This window comes from Acinonyx jubatus, chromosome A3, assembly GCF_027475565.1.
Source record: "Acinonyx jubatus isolate Ajub_Pintada_27869175 chromosome A3, VMU_Ajub_asm_v1.0, whole genome shotgun sequence".
NCBI lineage: Eukaryota > Metazoa > Chordata > Mammalia > Carnivora > Felidae > Acinonyx > Acinonyx jubatus.
The window spans coordinates 102,933,324-102,954,111 of record NC_069388.1 but is presented as its reverse complement, the minus strand read 5'-3'; the positions used below and the strand labels follow the sequence as shown (position 1 = coordinate 102,954,111).

Sequence of the window (20,788 nt, the reverse complement as noted above, 5' to 3'; positions counted from 1 at the left end):
CAGAGCTTGTGCACTGAAGGAATTTCCATTCTCCTGCCTCTTGGCTTCATGGTTCTGAACTGTGCTAAGTGGGAAGAGGAGAGACCCAGGGGAATTCTGGGAGAGGAAGTTCCAGTCTGCCATCCAGCACTTCCTGGGTCCCTCCTCTGTGCAGCTGTTGCCCCCAGGAGATTTTCAGATGATGTGGGGAAATGAAACCTTGGCCCTGCAGGAGGCTTCTTGCCCAGCAAGCTTGGGCTGGGGGAATCAATGAACAGAGGCAAAAATTAGAGGGTGATCCAGAGGCATCAAGGATGGAGAGCCATGGACAGAATTTGGTGGGATGACAGGGAAGGGAGAAGGCACTTCCACATGGTTATTTTGTTCATTGTGTGATAAATAATTGGATCAGCCTACCCATCAGCGACATTGTGAGAAATCTGGTCAGAGGGGTTTTTAGCGTCCAGTTTCTAGGCCCGGAGGAGTTCAGAGTCGTTTTGGGGAAGAAAGATGTTTGTTAGTTCAGGGGAGTATTATGGTGGGAAAGAGGGTGCTGAGGAGATACCAGGTGGGAGCGTTTGTGGAGAGTACTATTACGAGGGGATCCACTATGGAAAAGTCTGTCTTGCTCCCAACCAGATGAGCATTCTTTGGGAACAGGTCTGTGTTCTGGCCCCCAACTGTCCCCCACCTAGTACCCATGATTGGATGGATAAATTTCTGTCTTCTGGTGCAAAGGGAAGAGCAGCTGAGCAGGACCTGGTAGCCTTGTGATGATGGTCCTGTTCCTCTTTAGCAGTCGGATGCCTCCTTCCTGCCAATCCAGCCTTCTTTCCCTGTGCACAGAAGGGGTCTCAGTTTCCATTGTCACCCCTGTCTGTACTATGAGATGGCAGGGTGGCCGTTGATGGCAAGGCAGCCGATCCCTTTCATGTTAGCCTGAGGGAGCCCCTGATCTGGACGTTGTGGTATCTTTTGAGGCCAGCTGGCTTCCTTTGTAGGACTTCTCAGGTATAGGGTGGGGCTTTGATCTGAGCCAGTCTCCCTCCATCTTCCATCCCAGCTTCTCACTCCTCCTGGCCCAGGTATTGTCCGTCCGTTCTGGAGGTGGGGGCTGAGGAAGAGTCACTCCAGGAACTTCTGGTTGTGGCCCAAACTACAGTTTCCCCTCCATCCTTCTTCCTCTCCCCAGGTAAGGTTCCTGGGGGGGGGGGGGGGGAGAGGCGCAGAAGTGGCTAGTTCCCAGATTTTATAGGCCCCCAATGGATACCATGTTGGAAGCCAGACTCCAGACCAAGCAGAGGAACACCCAGAACAGCCGGGAGGTAGTGTGGCCCTTCCCATTCCCCCAGTACCCTCTGTCCTCTCCCCTCCCCTCCCATGTCCCCTCACTTCTGGAACTTCCTTCCCCCTGCTAAGGACTTTGAGACCTCTCATTTCTTCCTGTGGCCCTTTTCCAGACCAGCTTGTGGTCCTCAGGCTTTGGGATGAAACTGGAGGCCGTTACCCCATTCCTGGGGAAATATCGCCCCTTTGTGGGTCGCTGCTGCCAGACCTGCACTCCTAAGAGCTGGGTGAGTGATGTTGGGGCTGGGCCCCATCCAGGAAGCTTGGGGAAACTTGACTATGAGAGCCATGGCTCTGGGAAGCAGCTTCCTTTATGTCTTTCTGAGTTCAGCCCTCTCCTGCCCATGCCTCTGCTCTTCTCTCCAGGGGATGGATGCACCCGTGTTGGTTGTATTGTCAGCCTGGGGCTGGCTTCCAGGCCTGGGAGAGTTGGGTGAAGTGCAGAGAGAGGAGCTAGGGTGTGGCCAGAGGGCGGGGTCTGGCCATGCCTGCCTGAGTCTTACTGTTCTGTTCTGGGGACACTAAAGTCACATAACATGCAACGCATGCTTGAAGACCTTGTGTCCATGCCATGTGCTGGTGCTGATGAGCCCCAGGGTCCTGGCAGAGATCCAGGCTACATGTTCTCTGATGTTGATAAGAGAACTTCTCAGAGACTTTATATGCTACGCTCCAAGAGGCTGATTCTGTAGAGAGTGAACACTTCTGTTTTGACCATGGAACTCTTCTTCCTGAGGAAGTCTCCAGATGAGAAATGAAATGCTGTGGTGTAATTGTCTCCTGGTATACTCAATAGTTCATCAGGCAGAGACTACAGAAGATAGAGCAGGAGCTTTCCTTTGTTGGTTTGTGAAGGCCCCCCCCCCAAGGACATGCTGTCCCTGGCCCCTCTCGTGCAGGAGTCCCTCTTTCACAGAAGCATAATGGATCTAGGCTTCTGCAACGTGATTCTGGTGAAGGAGGAGAACACCAGGTAGTCAGAGCTGGGGGATGGGTGGAGGGTGGTGGGCAGGGCCCTTGGGTGCAGGGCTGCTGGGGCCCTGCTTTGTGGTGTCATTATTTTTCCCTTTGGTGGAAAAAGAAGGGCCCCCGTCCTCTGTTCCATACCTGCAGGTGGGGAGAGGCAGCTTGGAACTCTCCTGCAGATTGTTCTGTGAGCATTTATGGATTGCCCACAGTGTGTCAGGCCCCAAACCCGTACCCCACTCAGCAGGGAGAGGGGAGGGATGGGGGCACAGAGGGGCAGGTGCTGCTTCTTCCTGCTCCATGATAAGCCAAGCTCAGGTGTTCTCAGGCCGTGGGACTCAGGTGTGATCCCTTTCTGATGGAGCATGCTCTGTAGACCCTAGTGCAGCGTGGGCCCTCTGAAACATCTTCCCCCTGCTCTGGGGGCTGTGCTCAGGTTTCGGGGCTGGCTGGTTCGGAGGCTCTGCTGTTTTCTGTGGTCACTGGAGCAGCACATACCACCTTGTCGGGACGCCCCAGAGAAGATCATGGAAAGAACTGGGTGAGGAGGCATGAACTGGGGTCTGGATGGCACTTCTGAGACCCTTGAAGGGATGACAAATGCTCTAGGTAGGGGTGGTTGAGAGGGCTGGCTTCTAGAGCATTAGCTTTGCCTGGTGCCCTTCCTTAAAGATGTAGGATAAATACTGGAATCTGTGCTCGTCGGGATGCTGTGGTGCTGAGGGAAGTTACCTGAGAGATCTTAGTCCTGCCCCAGCCTAACACCACTCCTCCTCACACCACAGGGTGCAGAATGTCATCTCAGGGAGGGACCCAGGAGGGGCTGGAGAAGGCCAGGTGTCAGGCCTTGTGAAGAAAGAGGTACAGCGCATCCTGGGCCATATCCAGGCTCCACCCTGCCCCTTCCTACTCAGGTAACTCTGTGCTGAGGGGCATTCTTTTCTGGGCTGGGGCCTCTGCCCTTCTGGAAAGTGAGTGTTGGTTAAGTTTGGGGAAAGACTAGACTCCCCTCCCGGGAAGTTCGATGGTGTGTTTACCAGAGAGCCCGAGGGAATGCCTGAAGATGCTGTGAGACCTTTTGAGGACAGCTGGCTCTTTGGTGGGGCCAGTCAGGTATGGGATGAGGCTTTGACCTGAGTCAGCTTCCAGCCCAGGTTCTCACCATTGCTGGCCTGGCGTTGTCTCTCTGTCCTGAGGATAGGGGGTTGGGGGTCACCCCAGGAAGCCTTGGTTGTGGTCCAGACTTCAGCTCCTTTTCTGTTCTTCTTTCTCTCCCCAGATCAGGTTCCTGTGGAGGAGGTGAGGTGGCTGGTTTCCTCCATCTTACAGGCTCCCATGCTCTCTCCCACACTCCTGTAACACAGGTCTGAGCTCTTCTGAGATGCAGGGCACTGTTCCTGGAGAGTGGAGGGACGCTTGGGACAGAGTAACACATGGCTGCAAGGACAGAACAAGGGCTAGGATTGAGAATACCTGCAGGGGAGAAAGAGACTTGTAAGCCAGGGACACAAAGGGGAAAAGAGTCAACGTCGAGGGGGCAAGGATGGAGGGCACAGTCCTGGAGGGAATAGCATGAGCTGTGGCCATAGGAAAGGGACAGGTTTGCTCAAGAAGCTGATGGGGTTGGAAGCTGGTGAGTGAGGGAGAGAGAGAGCTGTTGGAGACGAAATTGAGAGAAGGGACAAGATATGCAGGGCCATTCAAGTTGTTTGAATTTGATTTTTAAGTGCAGTGAAAACCAATGGAAAGGTTTTAGGCAGGAACTGACAAGGTTAATTGGAATCAACAGTAGAGAACAGAAGACTATTTGGGAAGCTTTGTTAGTCCAGGTGAGGTGCCATCCATGGGGCATGGGGTGGTGACAATAGGGGTTGGAAAAATGGATTGAGAGACCAGTGTGAAATTAACAGGTCTCCCTGATGGATTGAGGGTGGGGGCAATGAGGGGAAGAGATCTCAATCACGGGAGAGCCAGGTTTTTGGCAGAGCACCTGGTGTTGTGGATGGAGGGGGCAGGCTTGGGGAGGAGTGAGTTTGGCCCACAAAGGATGTTTTGGACATAAAGAGTTTCAGATACCTGACTTGTTGGAGACACTGAAGAGGTAGTTGCTTAGTCTGGAGCTCAGAAGAGATTGGGGCCAGGAGCATAGATTTGCAAAGCTTTAGCATACGGATGATGTTTAAAGCTGAGAGATGAATGAGTCACTGAGGGAAAGAAGGCACAGGGCTGTGCGTGGTGCTTAGCTGTCTTGAAAGTGCTCAGTGGTCAACTGCTTGGTTAGGACAGGAAGTAGAGGTTGTCAGTAACTTTGACCAGCCTTCCATGTGACAGTTGTTTGACTTTGCTGAGACTTCTAGTCCCTTGACCTGACCATCTTTATACCAGTCATCAGCCCCTCTCTTGTCTTTTCTTCCCTCCTAGACTTGCTTCAGTTCCAGAGCATTGGAATTCATGATGATAATGTCCTGGTGAAGGAGTCACTTGGTTCTGTTTGGACTCAGCTACCTGCCTTTTCTGTACCTGCCTTTTCTGTTTCCTTTATGAGATTCTCAAAGAGGCACATAGCATTCGCCCAGACTGATCCAGACTGCTCCTCAGGTTTACCCACTGTCAGCTGATGCCCCCATCTTCTGCTTCATAGAGAAATAGAAGCCACTGGACGAGGGCATGCTGCCTGTCCACCACGTCTCTGTGGTGCTTGCATCTACGCTTCTGTCCTTGTTCCCCACCAGTCCCCCCACTGGGCCTCTGGGGAATGCTGCCTCAGGATCTTGGCCCTTTCAGTTCTCCCCTTTTTGTATCACTAACTCCTTCCTTTATATTTCACCTTTCCCAGCAGTTTTCAAAGACCAGGCTTTGGGGTAAATGGAGGCAGGAGATGCCCTGAAGCTGATTTGAGGCAGTTGCACCATGAAGTCTTGGGAAAGTAACAGCACCTCACAGGCGTGGAGTTTGGTGTCAGGCCTGCCTTCCAGCCTCTGCACCACCACTTAGCTTTCTCTACTGTTCAGCTTCTGTAACCTCCTCAAGGCTCACTTCCTTCTTCCATAAAGTGGGGACAGTAATAGTACTTGCCTTAGAGGAGTGCTGGGCAGCGTTCTGAGGGCCTGTGGGGCCCAGACACAACCTCAGACTGGCTGTCCCTCTCCAGGCTATTCAGCTGGGCGCTGCTGCGGTTCCTGAAATGTGTCTTCCTGAACGTGCAGCTCCACAAGGGCCAGATGAAGATGGTCCACCAGGCCGCCCAGGCGGTAAGGCCCGCCCTCCATTGGGATGGGGATGGCGGGAACAGAGGAGCAGAGGCTAGCCAAGCCCCAAGTTGGGACCAGCCCCATCAGCTGGTGGGAAAAATCCACTGCTCTTTGACGACCTTCTCTTCGTGTCTCACGGTCTTGCTCCCATGGGGCTTCCTCTAACGTCTTTTCATCATGGTCTTAACCATTATGTCAGTGCATTACCTTAAAAGTTGTTGACAGAGCTCCTCTACTTTTGGGAAATGTGCTCAGAGGAAGAACTGCTCAGCTGAACCCTCCCTCCCTCTGGGGCTGCCCTGGGTCCGGAGGTGCTGGGTTTCAGCTTCCTGCATCTTCAGGGTGGGGGCGGATTGGCACTTCCCTCTGGCTGTCCCCAAGCAGGGCTTGCCGCTTGTCCTCCTCTCTACCCACAAGTCCCTCCTGGATGGGATCCTGCTGCCCTTTGTGCTGCTCTCCCAAGGCCTGGGTGTGCTCCGTGTGGCTTGGGACCCCCGCACCTGCTCTCCCACCCTCAGGTAAAAGCTTTGTGCCCCTAGACATACAAGGCAGAAGTCCCCAGCCCAGGGCAGGTGTGTGTGGGGATGTGTATGGGGGTGTTGCAGCTGCCCAGAAGCCTTCTTCATTGTCTCTCTGTTCCCAAGTCTGCCATCTCCGCCAGTGGGGCTCAGATGGAGGGTTTAGCCCTAAGGCCATGCCTGGATTCAGGATATTCAGGCAGGATCCAGGCTGGCCGTGGTGGGCCAAAGCTCTCACTAGCTTATCCTGCCTTGGTCCCATCTCCGGAGCCCCTTCTCTCATCAAGTTTTGCCTTGTGCCCCATAGAGCTCTGCTAAAGAAGCTTGGGGGGCTTTTCCTGCCCCCAGAGGCCAACCTCACCTTGGACAGCTCTGAGGGAGTCCTTGCAAGGGCCGTGGTCCATGCCGTAAGTGCCCCCAGTGGTTCCAGTGGGGCCAGCCCAGAGTACAGGGACTTGTTGCTGCTCTGGCCTTGATATCTGCCTCCCCTAATTCTCTTCCAGGCTATAGAGCAGCTGTTGGTCAGCAAGCAGCCCTTGCTTATATTCCTGGAAGAGCCTCCTGGGGTCCTGGGGCCTCGGCTGTCAGCCCTGGGCCAAACCTGGCTGGGACTGGTGGTGGAGGCTGTCCAGGTGGGCGTTGTCCCAGATGCTATGCTGGTGCCAGTGGCCATCACCTATGATCTGGTTCCAGATGCACCCTGTGATGCATACCACGTGAGATCCTCCTGCCCTGGGGACCCCAGATGGGTACCATCTCTAGAGAAGATACACATTGTTTTGGTTTTTTAAAATTTTTAAAATTTATTTTCGAGAGACAGATAGTGCAAGCAGCAGGGGAGGGTCAGAGAGAGAGGGACACAATGGAATTGAAAGCAGGCTCCAGACTCTGAGCGGTCAGCACAGAGCCTGATGCAGGGCTCGAGCCCACGAGCTATGGGATCATGACCTGAACCGAAGTCGAATACTTAACCAGGTACCCCATGAGAAGATACACATTATTGTGTCCTGTGGCCAGTTCCCTTTAGGGCTAGGGTTAAGGGGAGAATTCAAAGGACTTCTTCAATCATCATCCTGTGGCACTTGCCAAGGCCCTTATAGTTACTGAGTCATTTCATCCTCACAAGACCCAGTTAGAGGGATTTCTCCTGTTTCATGGTTGAGAAAATAAGCTTGAAGAGGTCATGGTCATGTACCAGTTTGGGTCCAAGATAAAGCAGAGCAGAAAACAGTGACCCCAGGAAATTTGTTCACTCAACCCCTCCCTCCCTGCAGGCCTCGGCCCCACTGGGGTTGTGGACAGGAGCTCTGGCTGTCCTGCGGATCCTGCGAGGCTGGGGCCGCAGCCGCCCAGTCTGTGTCCGTGTTCACCTGGCCCAGCCCTTCTCCCTACAGGTATGCAGCCTGTTGGGTAAGGCTGGGAGTACCTGGGGTCTGTCCCATGGCTTCTGGCAGCCTGGCCCTCAAAGCCCTCTGCAGGGATAGCCTTGCCTGCCTCAGGTGGGCTATGTGCAGGTTTCCTGGTGGGCCACCTAAGAGCCTTGTCCTGGGCAGGAATACACCATCAACGCTAGAAGCTGCTGGGGCAGCAGGCAGACCCTGGAGCAGCTGCTGCAGCCCATCGTGCTGGGCCAATGGTAGGGGCATGGGCATGTGTGGGTCTCAGGGGCAAGGCTGGTAGCCCTGTCAATCCAGCTTGTAAGCTGGCACCCCTTTCCCCCATACCCACAAACACATCACCGTTTCCTCCAGCCTTCCCTTGCCATTTATCCAATGGGTCAATCTAGAACAGTCCCAGGCCTCCCTCCTTGCCTATAACCTGACTGCGGGACATGGCAGATAGGCCTGGAAGGGGCTAGAGTTACATGGGCCACCTCTTGCCTTGGGAGTGGGGATGGGGAAATATCCTTACCTTTGAGGAAGGTTGGTTTCCCCACAACTGTTTTTAGGTTTGGTCCCTTTATCCTGTGATCTGTGTCTCTATCCCAGCACTACTGTCCCAGACACGGAGAAGGAGCAGGAGTGGACTCCAGCAACTGGGCCCCTTCTGGCGCTCAAGGAAGAGGACCAGCTCCTGGTCAGGAGGCTGAGCCATCATGTCCTGAATGGTGAGGGGATCTGGGCCTTTCAGGGGAGGCTCCTGAGTAGTGTCTCTACTGGTTCAGCCAGTCATTGGGACCCTCCATTCCAAACGGGTTTCTGCACCTGATGCCCACTCCTGTGTGGCCCACTTGGGACGTGTGAAGAGGAGTGGAAGCTTTCTTGGCTCTGGGGAGCCAGGGCAGCCAGGGAGAACAGGAGGGAGCCACTAAAGGAGTGCACACAGGCCGGCTAAGCCATGGAGGATGCACTGTGCAGGGGGCAGATGCCTGGATGAGCCACGTACCCAAGGCCATACCTGGCCCTGCCTTGGGCTCCTCACTTAACCTCAGCTGTAAATGAGGGTGATGTCAGCTGCACAGAGTTACACATATAAGGGACTTAAGAGCACCCTCTAAAGCAGATACTAGGTTAACCGAATTCTCTTTACTACCTTTCTTGAGCGCCTTCTCTGTGGTGAAGACTATGGGTTGAGTAGGCTTGTGAGGCAGGGATGGTCCCTGAGCTCTCAGCATGTATTTGATAAATGTTGGTTCTCCACAGGAAAGGGTGGCACTCAGGGACCAGGCCTTCTCTCCCCTTGCCTGTGGTGGAGTTGTGTGGGGGGTGTGTGGCTGCTGCTACGGGTTGGGGGAGGAGGGTTCTTGACTAGGAAGACTCGCTGGGTGATGGAAGGAGTGGGCTGCTGGGCCTCAGGCCCCGATCAGCATTCCCACTCCTCTCCCACCGTGGCCCCAGCCAGCGTGATGAGCTCGGCAGTGATGAGCACGGCCATCATGGCGACACTGCTGCTCTTCAAGCACCAGAAGGTAGGGGACAGAGTAGTAGGGGCTGGGGGAGGGGGTGTGGCCCTCCTGCTCAGCTCCTGTACCGTTCCCCCCCCCCCCCCCACCCCACCGCAGGGTGTGTTCCTGTCACAGCTCCTGGGGGAGTTCTCCTGGCTGACCGAGGAGACGCTACTGCGTGGCTTTGATGTGGGCTTCTCAGGGCAGTTGCGGTGCCTTGTGCAGCACACGCTGAGCCTGCTACAGGCACATGTGACCCTCCTCCGCGTCCATCAGGGGGACTTGCTCGTAGTTCCTCGGCTGGGTCCCGGCCTCACCCACCTGGCACATCTGAGTGCTGAGCTGCTGCCTGCCTTCCTGAGTGAGGCTGTGGGTGGTGCGTCCCCGGGGCCTTGGCTGGGTGGGACGGGTGTAGGGGTGAGGGAGTGGCTTCCTTCTTCATTCGCGGCCCTCTCCTCTCCAAGCCTGTGCTGTCCGGGGACTGTTGGCAGGCAGGGTGCCGCCTGAGGGACCCTGGGAGCTACAGGGCATCGAGCTGCTGAGCCAGAACGAGCTGTACCGCCAGATCCTGCTGCTGCTGCACTTGCTACCACAGGACCTGCTGCTGTTACAGGTCAGCCCTGTCCCGTCAGCCTCCCCCCACGTGGTTGTCGGAAGAGGTCCAGGGCCCATGCCTGCCCAGTCCAACCCCTTAAATCCTCCTACGGCAGGAGGTCTCTGGCCCTGCTCTGGCCGGGCTCCTGCCCATTTCCTGGTTCTCTTGAGGCCATATGGGTGCTTTTTCTCCTCAGCCCTGTCAGTCTTCCTACTGCTACTGTCAGGAAGTGCTGGACCGTCTCATCCAGTGTGGGCTCCTGGTTGCCGAGGAGGTAGGCGGAGCGGAGACAAAGTCCGACTGGGGCCTGGCTGCCTACTCCCACCCAGAGTGACAGCTGCCCCAGGCTCTTCCTCTGCCCTAGTGTGCTATGGGGGTGGACATGTCCCTGGCCTGGCAGACAGGGAGGCCTGGGTCCCGCCTCTGCTCTTCTTTGCCCTGGATTTGCCACATCTTCCCTATCATGACAGGACTGGACAGCTGTACCTCTGAGGTTCTGTGCATACCTCCTGTTTGCCACCCCCCCCCCCCATTTCTTGTCCACAGAACTATGGTTCTTGAGTCAGTGCTCACTTCCTTTCACCCTGCAAGTTGGCTCAGCAGGTGTCACGGTCTAGGGTGGTTTAGGGTGGTCCTGGGTGTCCTCTTGGGCTCCTTGGGTCTCCTTTTCTGGTTTCACCTCCATGTGCCTGGTCTACTATGTACTTGGTCTAGGGAAGTGGGAGGCTCAAGGCTGAACCTGTTAGGGACCAATAACTCCCATGGCCCCCAGACCCCAGGCTCCAGGCCAGCCTGTGACACAGGGCGGCAGCGTTTAAGCGCAAAGCTGCTGTGGAAGCCAAGTGGAGACTTTACTGATAGTGACAGTGATGACTTCGAGGAGGCTGAGGGCCGGTTCTTCAGGGTAAGTTGGGAGAAACCACAGTGGAAGGAGGGGGCAGGCAGGCAGTGGGAGCTGCCCTCATTCTGGTCTGTCCCCCTCCAGCTCAGTCAGCAGTCACGCTGCCCTGACTTCTTCCTCTTCCTGTGCCGCCTGCTTAGCCCGCTGCTCAAGGCCTTTGCACAGGCTGCCACCTTCCTCCACCAGGGACAGCTGCCTGATACAGGTGAGGCCCACGCTTCCCTGGCTCTCCACAGAGGGAGCGGGGAGAGCTCAGGGCAGAGGCTGTGCAGGGGCCCCAGGCCTAGGTTTTTCTCTCCCACAGAGTCGGGCTACGCTGAGCAGCTGTTCCAGTTCTTGCAGGCCACTGCCCAGGAGGAAGGGTTCTTTGGTGAGTCTGCAGCGGCCAGCCCAGACTCCCTGAAGGCAGGGGAGGGTTTGCCGGTGGCTGCTGCCCCCTGCTGGTCAGTGACAACCCCAACTCCAGGAAGGAGGGCTGCAGGGTACAGAGAGGGTCTTCACATCTATACTGAGCCCTATCTTTTTGGTTAGTTCCTTCTTAACACAAGCCTATTCCCAGTGGTTCCCTGCCACTCCCTATAGCCTTCACTTCTCTCTTCCTTCCAGAGTGCGCAGACCCAAATCTTGCCATCAGTGCTATTTGGACCTTCAGAGACCTGGGGGTAAGAGGGGCCAGTTTTACCATCCTCCTGTCTCCCACCCCTACACCCTGAGAGAGTTGCTCTGGGAAGAATAGGTATGGCGACAGTAGTTGGAGAAGGTAGGATGGTTTTCCTGGCCTTCTTGGTCTCCTAAACCACTCTCCTACCCCTGGGGGGCTTAAGAGGCAGCACTTGCACTCAAACACTAAGGCCCAGTGGTCCCCAGGTCTCACGGCAGTTTGCCGAGGGATGGGCACAGCCTCCCGGGTGGGCGCTCACAGCCCTTCTCTATGGTCCAGGTGCTGCAGCAGACGCCCAGCCCTGCAGGCCCCATGCTCTACCTGTCCCCTGCGTTCACCAGCTGGGAAAATCAGGAGAAGCTGGAACAGTTCATCCGGCAGTTCATTTGTAGCTAGAACTGTGGGATGGAGTGCCTGCTGAGATTCTCAGCCCCAGATCAGGAGCCAGAAGACTGGAAGGGAGGCTGTACACCCTTACCCGAACTGTATATAAAACCTTTTCTTGTTTCATTGTCCCTTGTCGACTCTCTTGCATTCTCCATCCTTTGGTGTGTTAAGTGAGGGGACTGGACTTTTCCCAAGGCCAGTGTCTTTTTTGGGGTATCTTCTCCTTCCCTGTAAGAATGCTCTATCTTGTTCCCTGAAGCCCTAAAAGACGATAAACTGTAGCAGAGGCCAAGCTGCTGCTTTGGGCTGAGAATTTTATTGACGGAGGAGGGCTCCATCCCTCTGCCTCCACCCAGAAGAGGCAGCTTGAAACAGCTGGCACTGGGCTGCTCCCTGTGATGGACGGCAGTGGATGCTCCCACCTCTTAAGTCCAGGGCTTGTGGTAAGACCCATCACACCACCTTGTTGATGATGACGCCTAGTTCTTCGATTTCACACTGAACTTCATCACCCTTCTGCAACAGCAGGCCATGAGGACATCAGTCCTTTGGTCTCCGAGGCCTGGATTTCTCAAGGCTGCCAGGGATTCTGGGTATGTGTGCCCTTTCCTCCTTTCAGTCAACCTACCTTGAGAAAGACTGGAGGTTTCCTGAATACACCAACACCTGGGGGCGTCCCAGTCAGGATGACATCCCCTGGGTAAAGAGTCACGAACCTGGGGCAAATGGGACAGGTGAGACCAGGGGCTGAGATGGCCGCTGCCAAGACTGGAAGGCTCAGCTCAACCTCAGGTGGGTGTGTGAGGTAGGGCCCCATCCCACTTACTGGGAGACCCAGGCTATCAGCTCTTCTGTCTTAAACACCATCTGGTTGGTGTTGCTGCTCTGGACCACTTCCCCGTTCACTCGGCAGCAGATCTTTAAGTTGTGTGGATCTGAAAAATGCAAAAGCACCATGTTGGGGTTCTTGTTTTCTCTCAAACCCCTTCCTTTACTCAAAGCAAATACAGAGGGAGGCTTTATGACTTCCCAAATGAAAGGCCTGTCTGCTGGTCTTGCGTCTACCACCTAGCAGAGTATCTGCCTGGGTGAGTTTAGGAGGGCCTGTCCCAGACCCTCAGTTGGGAGAGAAAAAATGGCTGTTTTTGCCTTAAATGGCCATCTGTCCACAGCAGAGGCTGACAGCTGCAGATACGGAAGTGACTTGGTATCTGTATAGGCAGGGGCACTGAAGTCTCCTGCATCTGACGGCAGGGGACAACTTACCTGTACTAGTGCCCTAATAAGCACTTTTATTTTTTGCCGTATACACTCATGCTCCTTAGAGCAGCTGGAACAGTTTCACTTCACTGATGGCTGGCTACATCAGGTGGTGTAAAGCTGGACCGCATGGACACACCCCCACCTAGATGGCTGTCTGCCCTCCTAATCACGGGCTTTCCTCTTGTTCACTCTGCCCTTGCTGCTTATAACCGGTACTGCCCTGTTAACACTGGCTGCAGAGGTCCTGATCTTCCTTACTGTGGAAAAGGTGTACAGGCTTTTGACAGCCACTTTCTGATGCTCAATACCTAACTTTTGGTTCTTTCCAACTTAAAGATGCTCCTGGATAGTGGCAGCTAGAGGAAGTCATACCTCTGCAGTGAGGGACATGAAGGACGCCTGTGAAACTCGTGGCCTAGGCTGACTTGCTCTCTAGGGAGTCAGCAAAAGGCAACTCCATCCTCCCAACTTCCTGAGTGCTGCTTTTCATTTACTCTGATGCATCCATGCAAGAGCAGGAAGAGTCCCCACATGGGTTATCTCAAGACCTACCTGCTATACTGTCCTTGGTCACCAAGGCAGGGCCCAGGGGGCAGAAGGTGTCAAAGGTTTTTCCCAGCAGCCACTGCTTTCCATTGCGTCTCATTTGCCAGTCACGAGCACTTACATCATGAGCCACAGTGAAGCCGGCTACGTGAGCCATGGCATCTGTGGCCTTTAGGGGACAGGGGATTTGGCCAGATTGGAAGTTAGATCATCACGGTAACACCAACCCCCATGACCAAGCCTTTATCCCATGTTAGTAGCCAGAACTAGCCAAAGATGGGCAAGGAATAAGGCTGGGAGCAGGTAGTTGTCAACCATTTCCCAATGCCACAGACCACTGGCAACTCCTCTTCCACCGTACCTTGATGTGCTTGCCTTTCCTTCCAATGATCACAGCCAGCTCCACCTCCCAGTCCACCTCCTGTAAAGAAAGAAGCAGTGGGCTGCCTGGCTCCATTCCCATGCTGAGGGGTATGCACCACCCTGCCTCAGGCCCTGGGTCTCTAACAGTGGGGAGTGGCTGTGGGCCCACATAGGTGTTCACCATGAGCCAGATGTAGTGAAGGAGGGGGAAGTGTGGCTTGTAGACCCATAATCCTCGAGCACTGGCAGGTAATACTCCATGCAGGCACAGCTCTCCACTGTGACTGCAGAAGGCAAGAGGAGTCTGGGCACTGAATTTACAAGTGACTTGATGCCTTCAGAAAAGGGTGAATACCAAGTAATAACAGCTAGCCCTACACGCCAATAGCATTCTATATGCTTTCAGGTATTAACTCATTTAAATGAAAAGAAATGGGCATGGCCACAGAAAAAGGAAAACATGCTCAGCCTTTCCCATAATCTGCAAAGTACAACTATAAAACAGATATAACTTAGCCTTTCAAACTGGTTGCTCGTTCTAATGGTAACAACCAGTTGATCTGAGCACCCCGACACCTGATCTTGGTCTCTAGGATTGCTTCCCACTAGACAGAACTAGGTTTCTTAGGGGAAATGGCAAATTCCAGGTCTGAGACAGAATACAAGATAAGCCTGGAATATCTTGGCCAGAAAGCAAGGGAAGTACTCAAAAAGTGACAGGGATGGGGCCAACTTGGAGCCCCCCACTGGCCAAATTGAGAGCATTTGAATATCAAAAAGAATGTAAGTGATAGATTACAACATACTGGGTAAAAATAAAAATCAGAAATACACCCTGCTAGGGACAGGAGTATAAAAAGGGAGGCAGCTTTTCTTCACAGGATGCCAGCTAATAAGAGTAGAAGGCGGCATGACAGAAAAATCACCTTTTTCTGACCCCTAATACATACAATAATGGATTCAGGTGAGGATCCCTGAATGAAAAGCTATGTGGCAATAAGAATAGTCACAGGTTCTCAAATTACTACCCTCTAGACTGCTTAATTACCACAGTGAAATGCACCTTTCCAACGAAGAGATCGTGAACATCAAGTAAACCAAGTGATCAAACGGCCTCTCAATGGGGTGTGATGCACATCTGTTGGTACAGACTGCATTCATATCATGAACAGGGTTAGTGCCCTTATAAAAGAGATTCTTGCCCTTCTACCATGTGAGGAAACTGCAAAAAGACAGTAGTCCATGAACCAAGCACCAAATGTATCAGCACCTTGATCCTGGACTTCCCAGCCTCTAGAACTGTGAGAAATTCGTTGTTTATAAGCCACCCAGTCTGTGATATTCTGTTACAGCAGTCCAAATGAACTATGTAAAATCCTTGACAAAAACATTTAAATCTAATCATGAGGACACCGACAAATCCAGAGTGCGGGATATGCTAAGAGAACTTGTCAGGATTCTTCAAAAAAATCAGTGTCACGAAAGCTAGAAAATGGCAGGGGGACTGTTTGCTATCAGAAATCACCAAACTATGGCCCACAGGCCGGACCCAGTTCCCTGCCTGCTTTTATCAAGTTTTCCTGGAACACAGCCATATTCACTCATTTATGTATCAGCCACGGCTGCTTTTCCATGACAGTGGCAAAGCTGAGTTGTTGCAACAGACACTCTATAGCATTCAGAGTCTATTATTTGCTAATTGACCCTCTGAGAAAGTCTGTGGATCCCTGTTTAGATTAAAAGCCCTAAAGAGACATAGCCAAGTACAATGTGTGGCCTTGACTAACCCTGGTTCAACAAAAAATAAAACCGTACCCAAATTAGAAATCCTCTTTGGAGGCAATTGGGAATATTCCCAATTGGACCATATAATGGGTATTATGTTAATTTTCTTAGTGGTGATAGTGGCTATTATGGTCATGCAGGACACTGCTTACTCTTAGAAGATGCATGCTAAATTTTATTATTTTTCTACAATTAAGGTGCACTATTTTTGTAATCAGTAAAAGATATGTTAATTCCTTTTTCTCCTGAGACCAGCCTTCCACTGTATAGTCCCCAGTAGTATCTGCTTAATACACTAAGCAACAGGCGGCTTCTTTAGGCATCCTGAGTGCTGAGCACCCATGCGCTGGGCCCCGGTGACTCGGGAGGACAGTGAGGAAGGAAGCACTGACCTGGCTCAAGGGTGGGAGGATGACCTCGTCGTAGGGACCCACGATGGAACTGGCAAACTTGCTGAAGATGATGGGCTCCTTGGGCACAGGAACGTTCTGCTCTTTGCAGTGGTCCACATAATTCATTCCCACACACACCACCTTGTCTGGCCGTGTGACAGGGGCCAGAAAGGTCACCTCTGACCGTGGTAGGACTGGCAACTGGGCAGCCAGAGCTCTGCAGAGACAAGAGCAGGAGAGAGGGACTGATTGGGAGCAGGCCAGCAACCCTTGGGCACGCTGGGCAGGTACTGCAGCAGCCACAAGTTTTGCTCTTTAAAGGGGCGCCTGGGTGGCTCAGTTGGTCATGCGTCCAACTCTTTTTCAGCTCAGGTCATGACCTCATGGTTCTCGAGTTCGAGCCCTGCAATGGGCTCCATGCTCACAACTGGAGCCTGCTTGAGTTTCTCTCTCTGCCCCTCCCCTGCTCTTGGGCACAATCTCTCAAATAAACAACCTTACCAATATATACTTCTAGATCTATAAACCATCACAATCAATGTAGAAATCAAACCCAGCTATTGTCCCTTGGTATCAGAACACTTTATTTTTATCTATGTTGATTTCCTTTCCCCTATTAGGTAATACATGTCATGTAAGGAATTCAAAAGGTACAAATGGGAAGAATGGAAAGGCCTCCTAGTCACCCTGCTCCAACCTTGGACACAGCTACTGTGTCCTGTGTAGCTCTTCATGGCTGCTCTATGTATACTCTGCTCCTCCTGTCCTTTTTTAAGGCAAATGACACCAAATACATTTTTTAAAAATACATATATTTTTTAGGGGCACCTGGGTCGCTCAGTTAAGCGTACAACTCTTGATTTCAGCTTAGGTCATGATCTCACGGTTCATGAGTTCAAGCCCCACGTTGGGCTCTGTACTGAGAGTGCAGAGCCTGCTTGGGATTCTCTCTCTCTCTCTCTCTGTCTCTCTCCCTCTGCCCCTCTACTATTTGCATGCATGCATGCTTGTGCACTCTCTCTCAAACTCAAAAACAAATAAATAAATACATATTTTTGGAGATCTCTCCACAACAGTATATACTCTCCCCTCTTTTTCATATGGCTGTATATACCTGCACAATACAGATACACCCAATTACCTGATGAGGGATACAGAAGTAGTTTCTTTCTTTTTTAAATTTTTTAAAATGTTTTATTATCTATTTTTTGAGAGGGAGAGAGAAAGACAGAGTGTAAGCAGGGGAGGGGCAGAGGGAGAGGGAGACACAGAATCCAAAGCAAGCTCCAGACTCTGAGCTGTGAGCACAGAGCCCGACGTGGGGCTCCAACTCACAAACTGTGAGATCACGACCTCAGCCGAAGTCGGACGCTTAACCGACTGAGCCACCCAGGCGCCCCTGTAGTTTCTAATCTTGCAAGACTATGACAGTATAGGAAGCATACCGTCACCAACGTTGTGTGCTGCCAAACGTCTGTATTTTTGCCGGTTTAATATGTAAAAATAAATAATAACTCAAAGTGGTTCTCAATTAATTTCATCAGATTCCACACGGATCCTGGCTTTGGGGAAGTCCCTACCTAATCTAGCCCAAACCCAAGAACTATCTTTAAGAACACCTCTTTGCAGTCCTCTCTCCTTCAAGGAGCCAAGAGTCCAGACCTTCTCTCCCCTCCTCCCCCACTCCCAGGTCCCAGACTCCTCAGGCAGCCAGGAACTTAATACCCTGGGGAAGGCAAGTGTGATGAAGCAGTTCTGGCTCCACCACCAAATGTGTGGCTTTGGGATAGTTAGTCACCATCCCTGGGCCTGAGGATGTTGTCATACAAGATTTCTAAGACTCTTCACTAAAAGAACAGGTGAGAAAGGAAAGGTAGAGTTACCCTGCTCACTTGCAAAAAAGTTACTAGCTGGTTGTTTCCCAGGGCAGGAATGGGTGGAACGAGAAAGAGGGTAGCAGGACAGCCATTGTAGGGCTATGCTGCCTGTTGATTTACCTTCTTGCCACCGAGAGAGTGGCCTCTCCCTGCTCCAGGAACTCCATCATTGTCTTGGGCAGTGTGGGGTCAAAGGCGTTGAGGTTAATGACCCCCCCGTCATTCCCTGATTCCAGGCCCAGGTGAGGTCCCATCAGGTGGGGTGCCTGGAACTGCACCAGTCTCATATTTCTGGAGCGTTGAAAGGGCCACTTCTGAGCCTGCAGCAAAGCTGTGAGCAACCTTCTACAAGAAACCAGCATCAGAACCTGTGAAGAAAAAATTAGGTCCTAGGGGACAGAGGGAGCTAAAACCACCATCAAGATCCACAAAGTTCCCTGAGCTGCAGCCCAAGCCCTTTTGCCCACCAGCCATTCCTAGAAGTAGTCTGCATTTATTAGTTATTTCACTGTTACATTTTATAAGGTGACTGTTTGTTTGTTTTTTTCTCAATTCAATGCATGTAATGAAGCATTTCTAGAAGAGTGACTACTTCATGCCAGGCACTAATCTAGATAGGAGGGATTCCAGTGTTCCTTCAACCAGTGCTTTCTAGAGGTTTACACTGTACCTGGCACATCTCTGAGGCACTGGACAAACAGTATAGATCAGACACATTCAGTCCTGCCGTCCTGCTGTCAGGGGAGACGGATGTTAACAATGACGTTGTAAGTAAGATCCAGCAATTGGGACCACTGTTGTAAAGACCAAGGGTCCTGCCTTTGTCTGGTTTCTTGAAGTGATACTGAGCTGAGCTGGGCTGGCCTTAAAATAAGCAGGACTAGAAATTAGTTAAGAGTGGGGCACAGCATGGGCAAGTGACCACTGGTAAAACTGGCTTCACAGCTGTCATAGGCAAATTTTTAAATGCCAGTTTGATCCTATTAGCTTCCTAGTGAAAATGCTTTCCACTGCTCACATTACCAAGCTAAACCCCCTACCAGGCTATCCCAGCCTTCTAGAAGCAACTCCCATGAGCCTCTCCAGACAGTAATTATTTAGTTTCTCCTGCTGAAGTACAGGCTACCTGAGGGAAGAGACTGCAGACAAAGGGCAGGGTCAAAGCCTGACAGGCATCATTGGGCTGTCTCCACTCTGGGTTCTAAGACTACATCTGTCCTTTTCACTGCTTTTTCATAGCATTGTGACTGGCACACAGAAGGCTCTACACTGCTCTCTGTTGAATGAACAAATGCCAGAAGCAGGGGCTTGACTTTTCACTACTTGGGAAAGCTTGGTGATTGTCAATATGGCTATGTCTTCCTTTCTCAAATCACTTAGAAGGTATCAACAGGGCCCAGGTTCTGTTTTGAGTTCCAGGCTTTACTCAGAGGCAAACCCCATTCTCCTGTTTTATTTTTAATCTAAGTCTGGCCTTCATTCCAAACAGTCTCTGCCCTGCATGGGCCCTTGCTTTAAAAAGTAGCCCTTTATGCTCAGTCATGTGGAGGTGGACCCAGACTCCTGGTCCTCACCCTGATGACTCAATTTACCACCTTCAGTTAAAGATTCATTAGACCCAGGTCACTGATCTGACTACAGTCATGGCCAATAAGTTTGACCAGAAAACAAGGAGCTTTGAAACTTCTGCCCTCCTGTCTTATACAACCATGCTACTGTCAAAAATGTGTTCAAGCCAAAATGCATGCACTCAGATCTCCACACACTGAAAAAACAGTAACCGCTCCCACTGAATGCCAGGTGTTAAGTGCTTTACCTATAATATCTGATTTAATTCTCTTGACAGTTATGGAAGATAGGTACTGTTAGCCCCATTTTACAAATGAAAAAACGAAGGCTTAGTAAGATGAAGGGGTTTTCCCAAGTTCCCAGGGAGAGAAAATAGCTGGGACTTGAATCCAAGTCCAGGTGACATTGAAATTCTTGGCTTGGGCTAAAGTGTCCTAGAGATGGGTGGGGGTTAGATCGCCAACAGATCTCCTAGAGCCCCATGGACACCCTGTCTGCTATCAGCCAGGGAAAACTTGGGTCACATTCTGGCTGCTGCTTCAGGAATAAGGCTGGTCATCTGCTCTCCAAGACAACCCCAGGCCCCACTGACTATGACCTTCCCACATGACAGGCATATTCAGGCTCTCATTCCACCCTACAGCAATCCCCTCAGGCACAAGGTCCCATTGTACAAAAGGGGACACTGAGGTGTAAAGAAATCATCTGCCAAAGTACCAGTTAGAAAGTGGCCCCCGTGCTTCTGCGGTAATCACGGTGCAACAGGGCACAAGCTCAGTTCAACTCTGGAAAAGTGTCCTTAAGCAAAGAGGCAGAGATTCGAGGCAGAAACAGCACACGCATCACAGCCTGAGAGACGCGGGCCCCGTCCCGCCACCCACTCGCTCAGCACCCTGAACCAGTCCCCCAGCTTGGTCCCTGGTACTCAGCGGGCACTCACGACGGCCCACCCCACCCGTGTGGTCAGAGGGATGGGGGGGGCCCGGTCCAGTCCTGACCCCAGCGGGAGACCTGGAGGGAGGCTGAGACCGGCCCGCCCCCCACCCCAACCTACCTGGCCGCGGCGGCGGGTCTTGCCGGGCTCCCTGAGCTGTCGGGCTAGGGCTCACCGAGCTGGGGGCCGAGGTCAGGGGACGCCTAGACACCTGCAGCGCGTTTAGGAAACAGCGACCGGCGGGGAACTGCGGGGCCAACACGCCAGGCTGCTTCACTAAGTAAGACTTTTGCACAAGCGGGCGCTGCCTAGTGACGCCAGAGAACAACAGCCAATAGAAGGGCGCCTCATTCCGACCCGGAAGCCAAGCCACGGAGGGGGCGGACCTAGCGCTAGAGGGCAGGTTGTCTTTCACGGGTTCCTTCAGGCGTCTGGGCAGGTCCCGACGACGCAGGTGAGGCCAACCGCCTCCGTTCCGCTCCCCCTCCCCCCACCCCGGGCGGACACTCCTCGTCAGCGCGCCCTGCAACTGCACGAAAACGACAAAGGAGGGTTTCCTGAAATTTTGTG

General features: G+C 52.6%; 2 protein-coding genes across 7 annotated transcripts; one reads left to right on the top strand and one right to left on the bottom strand.

Moving 5' to 3' along the window:
• The first annotated feature begins 12 nt into the window (after window positions 1-12).
• On the top strand, window positions 13-11,612 carry GPAT2 (glycerol-3-phosphate acyltransferase 2, mitochondrial). 3 transcript variants are annotated; one of them, XM_027033671.2, is made up of 21 exons: window positions 21-1,304; window positions 1,440-1,553; window positions 2,226-2,299; window positions 2,729-2,833; window positions 3,078-3,206; window positions 5,444-5,543; window positions 5,928-6,061; window positions 6,369-6,468; window positions 6,565-6,777; window positions 7,336-7,455; window positions 7,615-7,697; window positions 8,050-8,168; window positions 8,899-8,969; window positions 9,063-9,321; window positions 9,410-9,558; window positions 9,737-9,814; window positions 10,313-10,444; window positions 10,526-10,646; window positions 10,746-10,811; window positions 11,048-11,103; window positions 11,382-11,612. In XM_027033671.2, exons 1-21 carry the CDS (start codon window positions 1,242-1,244, stop codon window positions 11,496-11,498), a joined length of 2,403 nt encoding a protein of 800 aa, XP_026889472.2. In that variant the 5' UTR covers window positions 21-1,241; the 3' UTR covers window positions 11,499-11,612. The 3 variants fall into 3 exon arrangements, with proteins under 3 accessions (XP_053056957.1, XP_026889469.2, XP_026889472.2); XM_053200982.1 differs by having other exon boundaries at window positions 13-1,304; window positions 9,063-9,306; window positions 10,526-10,811; XM_027033668.2 differs by having other exon boundaries at window positions 17-1,304; window positions 10,526-10,811.
• A 174-nt stretch (window positions 11,613-11,786) lies between these two features.
• Window positions 11,787-20,534, bottom strand: LOC106976042 (fumarylacetoacetate hydrolase domain-containing protein 2A). Of its 4 annotated transcripts, none has more exons than XM_015073439.3 (8): window positions 20,339-20,534; window positions 17,836-18,104; window positions 15,839-16,055; window positions 13,660-13,719; window positions 13,305-13,467; window positions 12,316-12,424; window positions 12,118-12,205; window positions 11,787-12,005 (listed from the first exon to the last, which is right to left on the bottom strand). In XM_015073439.3, exons 2-8 carry the CDS (start codon window positions 18,075-18,077, stop codon window positions 11,943-11,945), a joined length of 942 nt encoding a protein of 313 aa, XP_014928925.1. In that variant the 5' UTR covers window positions 18,078-18,104; window positions 20,339-20,534; the 3' UTR covers window positions 11,787-11,942. The 4 variants fall into 4 exon arrangements, with proteins under 4 accessions (XP_014928925.1, XP_014928924.1, XP_014928926.1 ...); XM_015073438.3 differs by having other exon boundaries at window positions 17,836-18,083; window positions 20,339-20,533; XM_015073440.3 differs by having other exon boundaries at window positions 17,836-18,060; window positions 20,339-20,533.
• Between the last annotated feature and the right edge of the window lie 254 nt (window positions 20,535-20,788).

What these genes read in the sequence shown, in the direction of transcription:
- LOC106976042 (XM_015073439.3), bottom strand. Translation starts at nt 18,077, where the DNA reads ATGCTGGTTTCTTGTAGAAGGTTGCTCACAGCTTTGCTGCAGGCTCAG. An exon ending in TCCTCCCACCCTTGAGCCAG is followed by an intron (nt 13,720 to 15,838) that starts GTCAGTGCTTCC and finishes CTTTCTTTACAG; the next exon opens with GAGGTGGACTGGGAGGTGGA. An exon ending in CTGATAGCCTGGGTCTCCCA is followed by an intron (nt 12,206 to 12,315) that starts GTAAGTGGGATG and finishes CATTTGCCCCAG; the next exon opens with GTTCGTGACTCTTTACCCAG.
- GPAT2 (XM_027033668.2), top strand. Translation starts at nt 1,242, where the DNA reads ATGGATACCATGTTGGAAGCCAGACTCCAGACCAAGCAGAGGAACACC. An exon ending in CCCAGCCCTTCTCCCTACAG is followed by an intron (nt 7,456 to 7,614) that starts GTATGCAGCCTG and finishes TGTCCTGGGCAG; the next exon opens with GAATACACCATCAACGCTAG. An exon ending in GGACCTTCAGAGACCTGGGG is followed by an intron (nt 11,104 to 11,381) that starts GTAAGAGGGGCC and finishes TCTATGGTCCAG; the next exon opens with GTGCTGCAGCAGACGCCCAG.